Source organism: Phyllobates terribilis, unplaced genomic scaffold (assembly GCF_046119375.1).
Source record: "Phyllobates terribilis strain yellow unplaced genomic scaffold, ASM4611937v1 Scaffold_1739__1_contigs__length_219557, whole genome shotgun sequence".
Taxonomy (NCBI): Eukaryota; Metazoa; Chordata; class Amphibia; order Anura; family Dendrobatidae; genus Phyllobates; species Phyllobates terribilis.
This window is the reverse complement of record NW_027364499.1, coordinates 130,131-145,000: the sequence shown is the minus strand read 5'-3', so window position 1 is coordinate 145,000 and position 14,870 is coordinate 130,131. Positions and strand designations below refer to the sequence as shown.

The 14,870-nt window shown below is 48.5% G+C and overlaps 1 protein-coding gene across 7 annotated transcripts in view; it reads right to left on the bottom strand.

The window, feature by feature from the left end:
* NDRG4 (NDRG family member 4) overlaps positions 1 to 14,870 on the bottom strand; it is a 70,485-nt gene that overhangs the window by 23,775 nt on the left and 31,840 nt on the right. For all 7 annotated transcript variants that reach the window (XR_012308901.1, XM_073669037.1, XM_073669039.1 and 4 more), the window contains one exon: positions 7,251 to 7,356. Coding sequence is in view for 6 of the 7 variants with exons in the window: in XM_073669037.1 (XP_073525138.1) it covers positions 7,251 to 7,356 (106 nt within the window). In the remaining variant the exon portion in view is untranslated. The remainder of the gene's footprint in view (positions 1 to 7,250; positions 7,357 to 14,870) is intronic.

Below are 14,870 nucleotides of genomic sequence, written 5' to 3'. Positions count from 1 at the left end.
TAGGGAGATAAGGTATGCAGGATGGCGAACTGGGGGGGGGGGGGGGTCCGTGTCCAACCGGTGGATGGCTAGCAGCGTCCTCCCTGATACACCAATGAAGATGGTAAGGTAGGGCCGGAACACCTCCAGAAGCTGGAACACCTGGTCCATGGACAGCTGCTGGTTGAATTCCACATCCTTAACAGACCCTCCATCCTGGGCCGCTGCTAGCAAATCCATCGGGACTTCAGTCTCGCCTTCGTCGGTCAGGCTACACACAGGAAGGGTGCACGTCCCCCTATCATGATGAGCTTTCATCATGTTGACATGGAAGACCTTCTGCCTCTTTCTGGCATGGTCAATGGCGACCATGTAATTTACATAGTTGAGGTGCTAATGTTTGAGATATAGACCTTCTCAGGCCGTCTGAAGCTTGTACTGGGTCATTGGGTCTAGGACCCACACCTTCTGACCCACGTCATACACCCGCTCCCGGGCGTACCGGTCGTACCACAGCTTCTGGCTGGCCTCGGCCTGCACCATATTCTCATGCACAAGTTGCGTCATTGACTGCATTTTGTCACGGAGTCGCATGACATACTCTATGACGGACACTTCGGGGGTGTTTAGTTCCTCCTCCCAGGAGTACTTTACCAAACCAATACATACTCATTGATGGACACTTCGGGTGAGTTCAGTTACCCTTCCCAGGATTCTCTTACCAGACCAAGGGGTTCCCGGACTCGTCTGCCATACAGGAGCTCGAAGGGGGAGAACCCCCCGATGAGGCCTGTGGAACCTCTCTGTAAGCAAAGAGCAGGTGTGGGAGGTACCGCTCCCAGTCACGCACATGGGACTCAACCAGCATCTTAAGCATCAGCTTAAGGGTACCATTGAATCGTTCACACAGACCATTGGTTTGGGGATGATACACGCTCGATACCAGATGCTGCACCTGCATTCCTTACAGAGAGCTTCCATTAACCGAGACATGAACCAAGTTCTCTGGTCCGTAAGCATCTCCCTGGGAAATCCTACTCAACAAAATATGGCCAAAAGGGCATCGGCCACCTTATCGGTCCTAATTGAGGACAGAGCCACTGCCTCCGGGTACCGGGTAGCATAGTCTACCACAGTAAGGATGAACTTTTTTTCCCAGAGCTGCTGGGGAAGACCAGCAGGCCAATGATGTCCACAGCAATCCTCTGGAATGGCTCCTCTATCACTGGCAAAGGGAACAGGGGGGCTTCGGGAACAGACCCCAACTTCCCCACTCCTTGACACACGATACAGGAGCGGCAGTACTTGGCAACATCTGTCCCCATTTTGGGCCAGTAGAAGTGGTGCGACAGCCAGGCCTTAGTTTTGTAGACTCCAAGTGTCCAGCTAGAGGAATCTCATGGGCAACCCGCAACAACTCATCCGATAAGACAGCCGGTCATTGCATTCCCTCAGCGACTCCTGTTGGGAGTTACAGTCCCTCATCAAGCGGAACTGTTTCCCGGTACAACCTCCCCTGGTCCCAGAACACCTTCTCCTTGGACTCGGAGATGGGCTCTTCTGCGAGGTCCCTTAGAGTCTCTAGACTGGCATCCGAGCGCAGAGCCGCCTGGACCTCCTGGCTGGAGGCAGCCAGAAGCGACGTTAGGACCCCCACCTCACTGGAGCAGTCTGGGACCTGCTGAGGGTCTGCAGCTGGTTCTGTTATCCCGCTGGGTGATGAGGGCCTAGAAGGCAGCGTGTTACACGCGTAACTCATATTATGGGTGACAGTGGCTATGTAGGTGGTCTCCCAGGGGATATCACCCTGACAGGCTATGAATACTGTTTTCCCATCCTCCCCGGTTACCTCAGGAGCAGTGGGACAGGTACCACCGGCCATGTCACAGTCCGTCGTGATACTGGTCACCTGCTTCATGGTGTCTGTGCCAGCTCCCATCGCCCCTAGCACTTAAGCTTGCTCCTTTTAAGGGATCCTCAGCAACATCACCCCGCAGCGTGACATGGCTGAGCTCTCCTGTAACATATCATTATGCCTAAAATTGACATTCAAGTTATTGACATTGGAATCACAAGAATTACCAGATCTGGGAGGGTTGTCAGGAATATATGGAGCGATCAACTGTCCCAGATCAGTTCCCAATAAAACATTTGTGGGGAGGTTCTCAGACACCCCCACTTGCCTCAACCCCCTCTCCGCAACCCAATCCAGGAAAACCCGGGCCATCGGCATAGTGCGGTGGTCACCTCCAATCCCGGTGACAGTCAGGGTCTTCCCAGGGACTAAGGTCTTCAGGGGACACCAACTCAGGCCAGATGAAAGTTTGTACTGCGCCGGTGTTCTTGAGCCCCACACAATGACAGTGTCACCCACAGTGACTGGCTGCAAATTTTCACAGGCCCTCCTAACCGCCCCACCCACAAAAAAGAACAGCTGCAGTAGGCCCCTGGGCCTTGGATGTGGGGTTCATCTTCTGCCTCAGGAGTCAGCTGGTACTTCTTTATCAAGGCCTGTTTGACGGCCTCGTAGTCTCCATCTTGATATCGAGGGAGAGAAGCGAACACCTCAAGAGCTTTGCCTTGTAGCCCTGGGCTTAAATATCAGGCCCACTGGTCATCAGACAGCAGGGCCTTTTCAAACACTCTCAAATGTTTCCATATCTGCGTCCTTGTCGGTCAGGTAGATATTAAGAAAATATGAACCATTTCTCCCAATCCCCTCTTCACCCCTCCCTTATCTACCATTAATCACAAGAGAAGAGCTGAGAGTCCAGCATCTGTCTCTGCAAATTATCACCTACAGCAGAAATGACTTGTAAAGCTATAACCTAATTAAAATGCGAGGTTCTTTCTCCCTGGCAGCGGCAGGGGATGATTACACTGGCTTTCGATCAATTTACATGTAGCTGTTGAAGGTTGCTTCCCAGGACGAAAAAGGGAATTTAATAGAGGGTCCCCAATACGAAATATGGAATAGCTCAAGTTCCATAATTCTGATAAGGAGACCCATATTTTTAGTGGCAGGGTCAGCCAAGGAACAAGATGTGTATTTTTTGTAGCTGTAAGCCCCTCCGGGGAGCTGTAGCGGAAGAGCATCAAAATACCAGACCACAACTACGCCATGTGTGGTCTCTAAATGAAGGTAAAATCATAATAGAAAATATGGTATCACTTTTGGGATCAACCAGTGACAAGTTATCCCAAAAACCAGATATCTTAAATAAAATGTGCAGGCTAGAGTCCAGCCCTGTGATGTTAGCACAGGGGGTGTGTGGGAAGATCTCCCCTTAGGCATAAAAGAGTCCTCGGAGGATAGATGAGCATTCTTTGCCTGGGGGGTATAGATACTATAAACAACGGATCGCGTTCGATAACGCTCAAATCAAATCTGGGAGCCCCTCCTCCAGCTAGAATGATTCGTCTCTGCGAACTCTATAGTAAAAGTTTCTTCTGTAATCTTATTTATTTAATGTAACTGTCTATTCCGTATTGTAAATGTCCATTTGTAAAATCTTGTATATTTTTCATAACACTGCCTCCCCTTTTGGATTAAATATAATATAATATAATATAATATAATATAATATATGGGTGTCTGACCTGGTCTGTATTATATTTCAAATCTGGCCAGTGGTGGCAGAGAATAATAATAATTGGGCTATTGTGAAGCTGACAGTGACCGTACGGAGGACGTAAACACATTCCATGCGTTGGAATCCGGAGGTGTGACGCCATACGCTCACTGGTCTCTTGCCGATACCTCCATAGTGAGTAGTGTGTGCTCCCGGATCCCTGACGAAATCCTGACAGCATGACGCAACAGTGAGATATGGTGTGATCTCCCAGGTGTCGTCTCTGTGGAAAACCTGACATTGTCCATGAAAGGAAAATGCTCAGGATGGGGTTTAAAGGTGTTGGCATTACTGGACTCACTGTTCAGTGGGGTGGATGGCTCCTTCGTGAGTCGGGTTAACAGCAACTGGTACTCTCGTATGGCTTGGCACGGTCATTCTGCTTGACACTCAGCAGCCTCTCGTTCTTGGTTTTTCAGAATCAGCTTCAGTCGTCACTCGCGATCATCTGCATTAAGTTGCTGTAAGGCCATAGCAGGAGGGGGTCCACGCTACCTTGGTTGCTGATGTGGCTGGCATGCACAGGTGGGACCTCAAAAAGCAGCGGCGTTTACGCCTTGGCTGGCCTCCCCCTTCATAAGGGCTTAAGTGACATTTGCTCCTGTTGCACCAGCCCAAACATCATCTGTTGCTTGTTTTTGCCAGATTAGTCAGTCAATCCGCCTGACCATACAGATGGTAACAAGAGCCTCCTTCAATTGGTTATACAAGGCCTCATCAAGCGTAGCCATGATTGCCAAACAAAAGACAGGACAGAAAAACAAGAGATGGGGAGGGTGTAACTGCTACACGTACAGTAATGTCCCAGGTAAAAAATAATAAAACACAGAGCCTGATCCTCAAAACTCTGCACAGAATCCTCGCAGGGACCGGGCAAGTGTTCAGTGACCGGAAAGATACCGGAAAGGATGCTCAAACCAGATCACTGATGTTCTGTAATATCCCACCACTGCCACCAATTGTCAAAGATCACAGCTGGGGTAGGAAGGGGGTCACGCCGATCCCACCAGTTGTCAAGGAAACAACTCCGCTGCCTCCGATCATGAGGACAATTACGCAACTGAATGACTAGCGATGGACGAGGCCGCGGCTGCTTCCACTACTAGACCAGTTCTTGGGGAAAACACAGTGAGCGTATGGTATATACACCTTCTATTCCAACACATGGAATATATATATATATATATATATATATATATATATATATATATATATATATATATATATATATATATATATATATATATATATATATATATATATATATATATATACACACACACACACACACACACACATATATACAGTATATATACACGCACACACACACACACACAGTGGGAGACATAAGTATTTGATCCCTTGCTGTTTTTGTAAGTTTGCCCACTGACAAAGACATGAATAATCTAATTTGAGAGATAGCTTTTTTTTTGGCTGGGGGGGGGGGATATTCTGTCTTAAATAGTCACCTGTATAAAAGGCTCCTGTCCACAGACTCTGTCAGACTTGAACCTCTACAACATGGGCAAGACCAAAAGTGCTTTCTAAGGATGTCAGGGACAATATCATAGACCTGCACAAAGCTGCAATGGGCTACAAAACCATAAGTAAGACGCTGGGTGAGAAGGAGACAAGTGTTGGTGCAATAGAAAGAAAATAGAAGAAATACAAAATGACTGTCAATCGACATCGATCTGGGGCACCATGCAAAATCTCACCTCATGGGGTATCCTTGATCATGAGGAAGGTGAGAGATCAGCCTAAAACTACACGGGGGGAACTTGTTAATGATCTCAAGGCAGCTGGGACCACAGTCACCAAGAAAACCATTGGTAACACATTACGCCTTAAAGGTTTAAAATCCTGCAGTGCCCGCAAGGTCCCCCTGCTCCAGAAGGCACATGTGCAGGCCCGTCTGAAGTTTCCAATGAACACCTGGATGATTCTGTGAGTTTTTGGGAGAAGGTGCTGTGGTCAGATGAGACAAAAATTGAGCTCTTTGGCATTAACTCAACTTGCTGTGTTTGGAGGAAGAAGGATGAGTACAACCCTAAGAACATCGTCCCAACCATGAAGCATGGTGGGGGAAACATCATACTTTGGGCCTGCTTTTCTGCAAAGGGGACAACTGCACCGTACTGAAGGGAAGATGGATGGGGTCATGTATCGCGAGATTTTGGCCAACAACCTCCTTCCCTCAGTATTGAAAATGGGTCGTGGCTGGGTCTTCCAGCAAGACAATGACCCAAAACATACAGCCAAGGCGACAAAGGAGTGGCTCAAAAAGAAGCACAGTAAGGTCATGGAGAGGCCTAGCCAGTCTCCAGACCTTAATCCCGTAGAAAACTTATGGAGGGAGATGAAGCTCAGAGTTGTCAAGCGACAGCCTGAAAATCTGAATGATTTAGAGATGATCTGCGAAGAGGAGTGGACCAAAACTCCTCCTGACATGTGCGCAACCCTTATCATCAACTACAAAAAATGTCTGACTGTTGTGCTGCCAACAAGGGTTTTACCACCAAGCATTAAGTGTTTGCCAGAGGGATCAAATACTTATTTCTCAATGCAAAAAGGAAAAAAATATATATCTAATTTATACAATGTGATTTTCTTGATTTTTTTGGGATATTTTATCTCTCAATGTTAAAATTAAAATTAACGTACCCTTAAAATTACAGACTGTTCATGTCTTTGTCAGTGGACAAACTTACAAAAACAGCAAGGGATCAAATACTTAGCCCTTGGCTTCAGGGCTGCGGTTTACAGAGCAAAAAGGACATAGCTATTAAATTTATTTATTTAATCCAGAAAGATATTCAGTGTTTATAAAAACAAATACAGAAGATGATACAAAATGGGAACAAACAACACGATATATACTGATACATGAAATAAAAAGGAAGAACGAAAGAGAATTACTAAACCTGATGTCACTAAAATGGCTCAGAGCTTAGCAGAGGGAAGAACGCCGATTGGGAAAATGGACAGAACCACATCAAACTATTCCTTCCAAGGACTGACCAATGACACACACCATGCTTTTTATAGGCTCAGGATTACACCCACATACCTCCCCCTTTATGACATTATTGTGGGATGTGCTGGGTCTGTTAGAATTTTATGAAATCCTTAATTTACTAAATATTTTCGCCTCTGAAGGTCCCAGGCAGCAGATATTGACGTCATATTTCTTAAGATTTTACCGTTACATAGAGTTCAAACATGGCCTGGCTCACATCACCTACTGGACCATTATTACGTTGGAGGTCTTCTGGCGGCCCCAAGTGAGTGGACAGCGCCCTACACAAGCTTTTTTTGTGCGTAATTCTTATACTAAGCAGTTTCCCCCTCCATGAAATGGTCGGTTGTGAGTGATTGTCTCATCAGTATTTTGCACCTGTGTTGCCACCATCTTTTTTCATATGGGTTTGCTGCATCCTGATCGTGCAACAGTTCTGAGATCTAGCAGGTAAACGCTCTTGCCTTTTTTGCGTTTTTTTTTTTTTTAGTCTACAGAGTGGACCATCATTCAGGATCCAGCAACCTGCTGAACCAAAGCGCACGACTAAGGAGAGCCTTAGAGGAGCTCCGACACGCAGGGGGCTCCTGTATGAAAGAGTAGAGGCGCCGGCCACTTACGGTTTAAGCCGACATCATGATAGGTGAGTATTGCTGGACGATTGCCTTTCGGAGTCCCTCGTATGACCACGTGCAGCATGCCATATGGCGTCTCAATGTCGTGCTCCTGTAAGAAGACAATAGGTCAGTAAAGCCTCAATATTCAGGGGTCCGAACAGTGAAGCCGATTGCTAACACAGGAAAACCCCCCAAAATCCCACCCACAGAAGATCAGGGGGTCGCACCCATATTCCCTGGATCAACAAAAGAGAGGTCCCCTGAACACAGAAATCTAGACCTATATAATAGAGGGAGGAGCGCCCCGTACATTACACTATAGAGGGGAGGAGCCCCCCGTACATTACACTATAGAGGGGAGGAGCGCCCCGTACATTACACTATAGAGGGAGGAGCGCCCCGTACACTACACTGTAGAGGGGAGGAGCGCCCCGTACATTACACTATAGAGGGGAGGAGAGCCCCGTACATTACACTATAGAGGGGAGGAGAGCCCCGTACATTACACTATAGAGGGAGGAGCGCCCCCCCGTACATTACACTATAGAGGGAGGAGCGCCCCGTACATTACACTATAGAGGGAGGAGCGCCCCGTACATTACACTATAGAGGGGAGGAGCGCCCCGTACATTACACTATAGAGGGGAGGAGCGCCCCGTACATTACACTATAGAGGGGAGGAGCACCCCGTACATTACACTATAGAGGGGAGGAGCACCCCGTACATTACACTATAGAGGGGAGGAGCACCCCGTACATTACACTATAGAGGGGAGGAGCACCCCGTACATTACACTATAGAGGGAGGAGCGCCCCGTACATTACACTATAGAGGGAGGAGCGCCCCGTACATTACACTATAGAGGGAGGAGCGCCCCGTACATTACACTATAGAGGGAGGAGCGCCCCGTACATTACACTATAGAGGGAGGAGCGCCCCGTACATTACACTATAGAGGGGAGGAGCGCCCCGTACATTACACTATAGAGGGGAGGAGCGCCCCGTACATTACACTATAGAGGGGAGGAGCGCCCCGTACATTACACTATAGAGGGGAGGAGCGCCCCGTACATTACACTATAGAGGGGAGGAGCGCCCCGTACATTACACTATAGAGGGGAGGAGCGCCCCGTACATTACACTATAGAGGGGAGGAGCGCCCCGTACATTACACTATAGAGGGGAGGAGCGCCCCGTACATTACACTATAGAGGGGAGGAGCGCCCCGTACATTACACTATAGAGGGAGGAGCGCCCCATACATTACACTATAGAGGGGAGGAGCGCCCCATACATTACACTATAGAGGGGAGGAGCGCCCCGTACATTACACTATAGAGGGGAGGAGCGCCCCGTACATTACACTATAGAGGGGAGGAGCCCCCCGTACATTACACTATAGAGGGAGGAGCGCCCTGTACATTACACTATAGAGGGAGGAGCGCCCCGTACATTACACTATAGAGGGGAGGAGCGCCCCGTACATTACACTATAGAGGGAGGAGCGCCCCGTACATTACACTATAGAGGGAGGAGCGCCCCGTACATTACACTATAGAGGGAGGAGCGCCCCGTACATTACACTATAGAGGGAGGAGCGCCCCGTACATTACACTATAGAGGGAGGAGCGCCCCGTACATTACACTATAGAGGGAGGAGCATCCCGTACATTACACTATAGAGGGAGGAGCGCCCCGTACATTACACTATAGAGGGGAGGAGCGCCCCGTACATTACACTATAGAGGGGAGGAGCGCCCCGTACATTACACTATAGAGGGGAGGAGCGCCCCGTACATTACACTATAGAGGGGAGGAGCGCCCCGTACATTACACTATAGAGGGGAGGAGCGCCCCGTACATTACACTATAGAGGGGAGGAGCGCCCCGTACATTACACTATAGAGGGGAGGAGCGCCCCGTACATTACACTATAGAGGGAGGGGCATCCTGTATATTACACTATAGAGGGAGAAGCGTGCTCTGTATTACACTGTAGAGGGAGTGTAGCTCCGGCGTCTCTGCCTTCCTTTCCCGGCAGAGACGCCGACTCACTGCCGCAGCCCACGTCCCGCTCCTCCTCATTACTCTGCTGCTGCCCGGGTTACGCGCACAGCACAGATCCCCAGGCACTGTGTTTAGGGCACGCGCATGTGCCCCCTCCTTCTTAAGGAGGTTGCGCACACCGCCCTAAAGTGTCCCCAGCCAAGGGCTGGGAGACACTTACTATTTAAGGTACCTCCACCTGCATGGCGGTGCCTGTGCAACGTTGTAAGTCTGTTTCTTAACACGCTTGTTAGTTCTCAGGTCCAAATGCTCATATCCCGTATACATGTCCTGTATATCAGCTGTGCCCACCTGCCTGCCAGCCCCTGCCTGCCTGGCAGCCGTGCCCGCCTGTACCTGCCTGGATACCAGTTATGCCTGCCATTCTGTGTGTGTCTGTCGTGCCAGTCACTATACTACCCGTGCCAGATAGTACTTGCCAGTCTACTATTCATGGCTGTTCCAGCCTCCTGTCCTTTGGGGGTCAGCTGCCTGCCATCCACCCAAGATCAGTCCTAGTGTAGCACCTGGTCCCACCTCCCTAGTCTCTCCTCAGATTGCAGTATCGTCAGCCGCTGTGCATCAGAGGTCGAGCTTGGTAAGGCACCTAGTCACGCCCCTCTAGGCTCTCCTCGGACCACGGCACAGTGGTTCCACCACCCAGTCCGTTACAGTTTGCACAGGCCATGGAATCCGCTGGATGTCAGGCCTCCTCTATGTCAGACCTGTACCAAGAGGTCTCCCGCCAGAAAGACCAGCAGGATAAAATATTTTCCTACCTGCAAACAGTGACCAACAGTCTAGATACGCTGGCAACTTCGGCCACAGTCGAACCTCCCCAAGCTGTGGCAACCACAGCTGCGACCCATCAGCCGGTAAGCTATGTTCCTGGACCATGTCTGTCTGCTCCTCCACGGTATGGCGGAGACCCTGCCCTATGTCGGGAATTTATCAACCAGTGCATGCTGCACTTCAAACACTTGGCTCATCAGTTTGTCTCGGACCGGGCCAAAATGGCCTTCATCATTATGTCCCATCTCACTGGTAAGGCTCTGGCGTGGCTTAATCCCCTACGGGAGAGATGGGACCCTCTTGTTTCGAATCTCCAGTCTTTTATTGAAGCCTTCCATAAGGTATTTGAGAAGCCTAGCCGTGCTTCCTCAGCAGCATCTTCTCTCCTCAGACTGCGCCAGGAAAACCTCACAGTGGGCCAGTAGGCTGTATGTTTCCGCACCCTGTTGTCAGAACTTGTCTGGAATAATGAGGCTCAGGTAGCCACCTTCTGGGAGGGCCTTTCTGGGCGAGTCAAGGACAAGTTTGCTGGTCGGGATATACCCACCTCACTGGAGGACCTGGTATCTCTGGCTACTCAGATTGACATCAGGTTTCAGGAGCGTTCCAAAGAGGTGTCCCGTGAGAGAAGACCTGTATGACTGGCTAATACCATTCAAAGACCGATCATGCAGCAAGCCAAGCATAGTCATGAGGCCTGTCGTGCAGCGAGAAGGTGCTTCTATTGTGGCAGTTCTGAGCTTGTAATGCGGCTACTGCCCAGAGAGACCAGGAAACTCGAGAGCCTAGGGTTTGTTGGAGAGGCGACCCTGGGCGAGAATCAACCCTCTCCATCGCTGACCTTTGTCAGAATCCGTTTCCTGTGGCAATATCCATTTTGTTGAGTCAGCCTACCTGAACTCTGGTTCTGCAGGTAGTTTCATCCAACAGGCCATTGTAGAGCAATATAAAATCCCAATCCAACGTCTACAGGTCAGTTGCTGGTTTCTTCGGTGGATGGGAGACCTTTCCGTAACCATCCTTTTCGTTACCGAGCCTGTGGAACTTCGGGTAGGAATGCTGCACTCCGAGAAGATTCATCTTTATGTGCTATCAGGTTTGCCTCACCTTCTGTTTCTAGGTCTGCCAAGGCTGAAAAAAATACGAGACTGTCTTGGATTGGAAATCCGGAGTAGTACTTCGTTGGGGGTCAAGAATGCCACGAGAGTTGCATCTAATTTTTCTGGCTTGTCTGCTGCAAATTGGACATATGCCGACGTCTTTGACAAAAAGGGTAGGCCGAGACGCTACCACCTCATAGGCCATATGACTGTCCAATCGATGATCTTCCAGGCGCATCTACTCCACGTGGTCGAATCTACCCCCTGTCCCAGGATGGGATCCGAGCCATGTCCGAGTATATTAAAGAGAATCTAGCCAGGGGCTTTATCCGAAAATCTTCCTCGCCGGCCGGAGCTGGATTCTTCTTTGTGAAGAAAAAGGACGGTTCACTTCGTCCCTGCATCGATTATAAGGGACTCAACCAAATTACGATCAAGAATAAATATCCTCTGCCTAATCTCCAAGCTGTTTGATCATCTTAAGGGTTCCAGAGTCTTCACAAAACTCGACCTGCGGGGGGCGTATTGTTGTGATCTGCTACAAGCACTAAGGAAAGACAGGAGATCTGTCCCTAATAGAACTAAGCTAGATCCCTACGATGTAACGGGGAACCTGATCCTGCGATCAGACCCGCTAAAGTCCTCAGCTAGTCTGAACGAAGACCTATAGATTTGAGGGAGGGATCCCTACAAGAACTAGGGACTGGGAGAAAGATGGACACCTCCTAGCAGAAATTGTAGCAGTAAAAGACAAACAAACAACATAGAACATAGAGGTCAAAAGACCTAGCTAAACTGACTGAGAAAGGTAACAAAGCACATGGCTAACTTAAGAGTAGAAATTACAATGAAGTCCAGCAAGGCCAGAAGGGCGGAGCAGGATAAAATAAGCAAAACAGGTCATGTGACCAGCATAATAGAAAAAACCTAACAGGAGAGTTCTAACAGTACCCCCTCTTCTATGAGGATCCTCCGGATCCCCTAGGCCCAGGCTTATCAGGAAACCTCCTGTGAAACGCTCTGACAAGTCTGGAAGCAGAAACATCATCCGCCCTCACCCATGAGTTATCCTCGGGACCGAAACCCTTCCAAGCGACGAGATACTGCAATCTCCCTCTATACCGTCTAGAATTAAGGATGCGGGAAATTTCGTATTCCCCGTCCTCCACCACCGGAGGAACAGTGGCAGAGGCGTCTCTATCTGATACATAAGCTTTTTTCAATAGAGAAACATGAAACACCGGATTAATCTTCCAGGAGGTAGGAACCTCCAACCTAACAGCAGATTGGTTAACTACCTGAAGCACCTTAAAGGGCCCTACAAACTTGGGACCCAATTTTTTAGTAGGAATCCTCAACCGCAGATTCTTAGAGGACAACCAAACCATGTCACCAACCGTAAACAAAACCTCTTGACGTTACCTGTCAAAGTACCTCTTAAGATTTTTTGTTAGCCTCCTGAAGATTACCACGCACATCCATCCAAACTCTCTCCAAATCACCGGAAAAACTCTCCTCCTCAGGCACAGCCGATACCAATTTGGAGAATGACCCAAAAGACGGATGTCTCCCAGTACAACAAAAAAAAGGCGAACACCCAGCAGAAGAGGATGTATGGTTGTTAAGAGCAAACTCAGCAAGTGGCAGAAACTCAGACCACCCCTCTTGATTGTCTGCCACAAAGCAACGCAAGAACTGCTCAACATCCTGATTCTTCCTTTCTGTCTGGCCATTAGACTCAGGATGATATCCGGATGAAGACGACAAATGAACTCCCAACCTGTCACAAAAGGCACGCCAAAAAAAGAGCCACGAACTGAGGTCCCCTATCAGAAACAATGTCAGTAGGAACACCATGGAGTCTGACAATTTCCTTGACAAAGGCCTTAGCGAGTGTCTTAGCGCAGGGCAGTTTGATGAAGGGAACCAAGTGACACATCTTGCTAAAAAGGTCCATGACCACCCAGATGACCGTGAAACCCTCAGAGGCAGGAAGGTCAGTAATAAAGTCCATAGCCAGATGTGTCCAAGGCGCACGAGGAACCTCCAGAGGGCAAAGCAACCCCGCAGCAGGAGCATGCGAAGACTTAGATCTAGCACACACAGTACATTGGCGCACCCACTTAATGACTTCCTTCTGCCATCCAGGCCACCAAAAACTGCGACCCACAAGTCTCTTAGTCTCAGAAATTCCGGGATGACCTGCCAACCGAGACTCATGACACTCAACAAACAAATCTCTCCTAAAGGTCCCAGGCACAAACAACCTCCCATGGGGAGTGTTAGATGGGGCATTCTCCTGAGCTTTAAGAATCTCATCCTCCAAAACGGAGTCCAATGCAGCAATCACAACACCTTCTTGTAAAATGTTCTCCTCTTCCTCCTCAACACCAACCATGGGAGAAAAGCTGCGAGACAAAGCATCCGCTTTAACATTCTTGGTACCCGGGATGTAAGTAACGGAAAAATTAAATCGCGACAAAAAAAGTGCCCACCTAGCCTGACGGGCATTCAAGCGCTTGGCAGCATCAAGATATATCAGATTCTTATGATCAGTGAAAACCTGAATGGGAAATTCAGCACCTTCCAAGAGATGACGCCAGTGTTCAAATGCGAGTTTAATCGCCAGCAATTCCCGATTACCAATATCGTAATTAAGTTCAGTCTCAGAAAAATGTTTTGAAAAAAAGGCACAGGGATGTACTCCATCCTTGTTCTCCTGAGACAACACCGCACCGACCCCCACCGAAGAAGCATCAACCTCAACCAAAAACGGCTTAGTCACATCAGGCTGCATAAGGATGGGAGCAGAGGTGAACCTCTCCTTTAGAAACACAAAAGCTTCAATGGCCTCAGAAGACCACTGAACCGCATCAGCACCTTTCCTGGTGAGATCGGTCAGTGGTTTAACAATAATAGAAATTTTTTTAATGAATGTTCTGTAATAATTGGCGAAACCCAAAAACCTCTGTATCGATTTCAAACCAATAGGCCTAGGCCATTCCTGAACCGCCTGAACCTTCACCGGGTCCATCTCAAAGCCCTCGCTGGAGATAATGTAGCCCAAAAAACTAATTCTCTGTACAGCGAACTCACATTTCTCCAGCTTAGCAAAAAGCGAATTGTCCATTAATAACTGTAATACCTCACGCACGCTCCGCCAATGAGACTCCAGATCAGGCGAATAAATCAAAATGTCATCCAAATACACAACCACATTTTTGCCGATCAAAGGTCTAAGGATGTCATTAATAAGATTCTGAAAAAATGCAGGAGCATTGGTAAGACCAAAAGGCATAACCAGATTCTCAAAATGACCCACAGGAGTGTTAAAAGCAGTCTTCCATTCATCACCCTCCTTCATGCGCAACAAATTGTATGCCCCCCGGAGATCAATTTTAGAGAACCACTTGGCCCCCACTAACTGGTTAAACAAATCAGGAATCAATGGCAGTGGGTAAGGATTGCGTACAGTAATTTTATTAATCTCACGAAAGTCCAGACAAGGACGTAAACCGCCGTCCTTTTTTTTTTTTACAAAAAAAAATCCAACCGCCACAGGAGACTTAGAGGGCCTAATGTGACCGGCGGCCAAACTTGTCTGTATGTATTCCTCCAAAGCCTTCCTCTCAGGAATAGTAAGGTTAAATAAACGACTTTTAGGAAGAGTCGCTCCAGGGACAA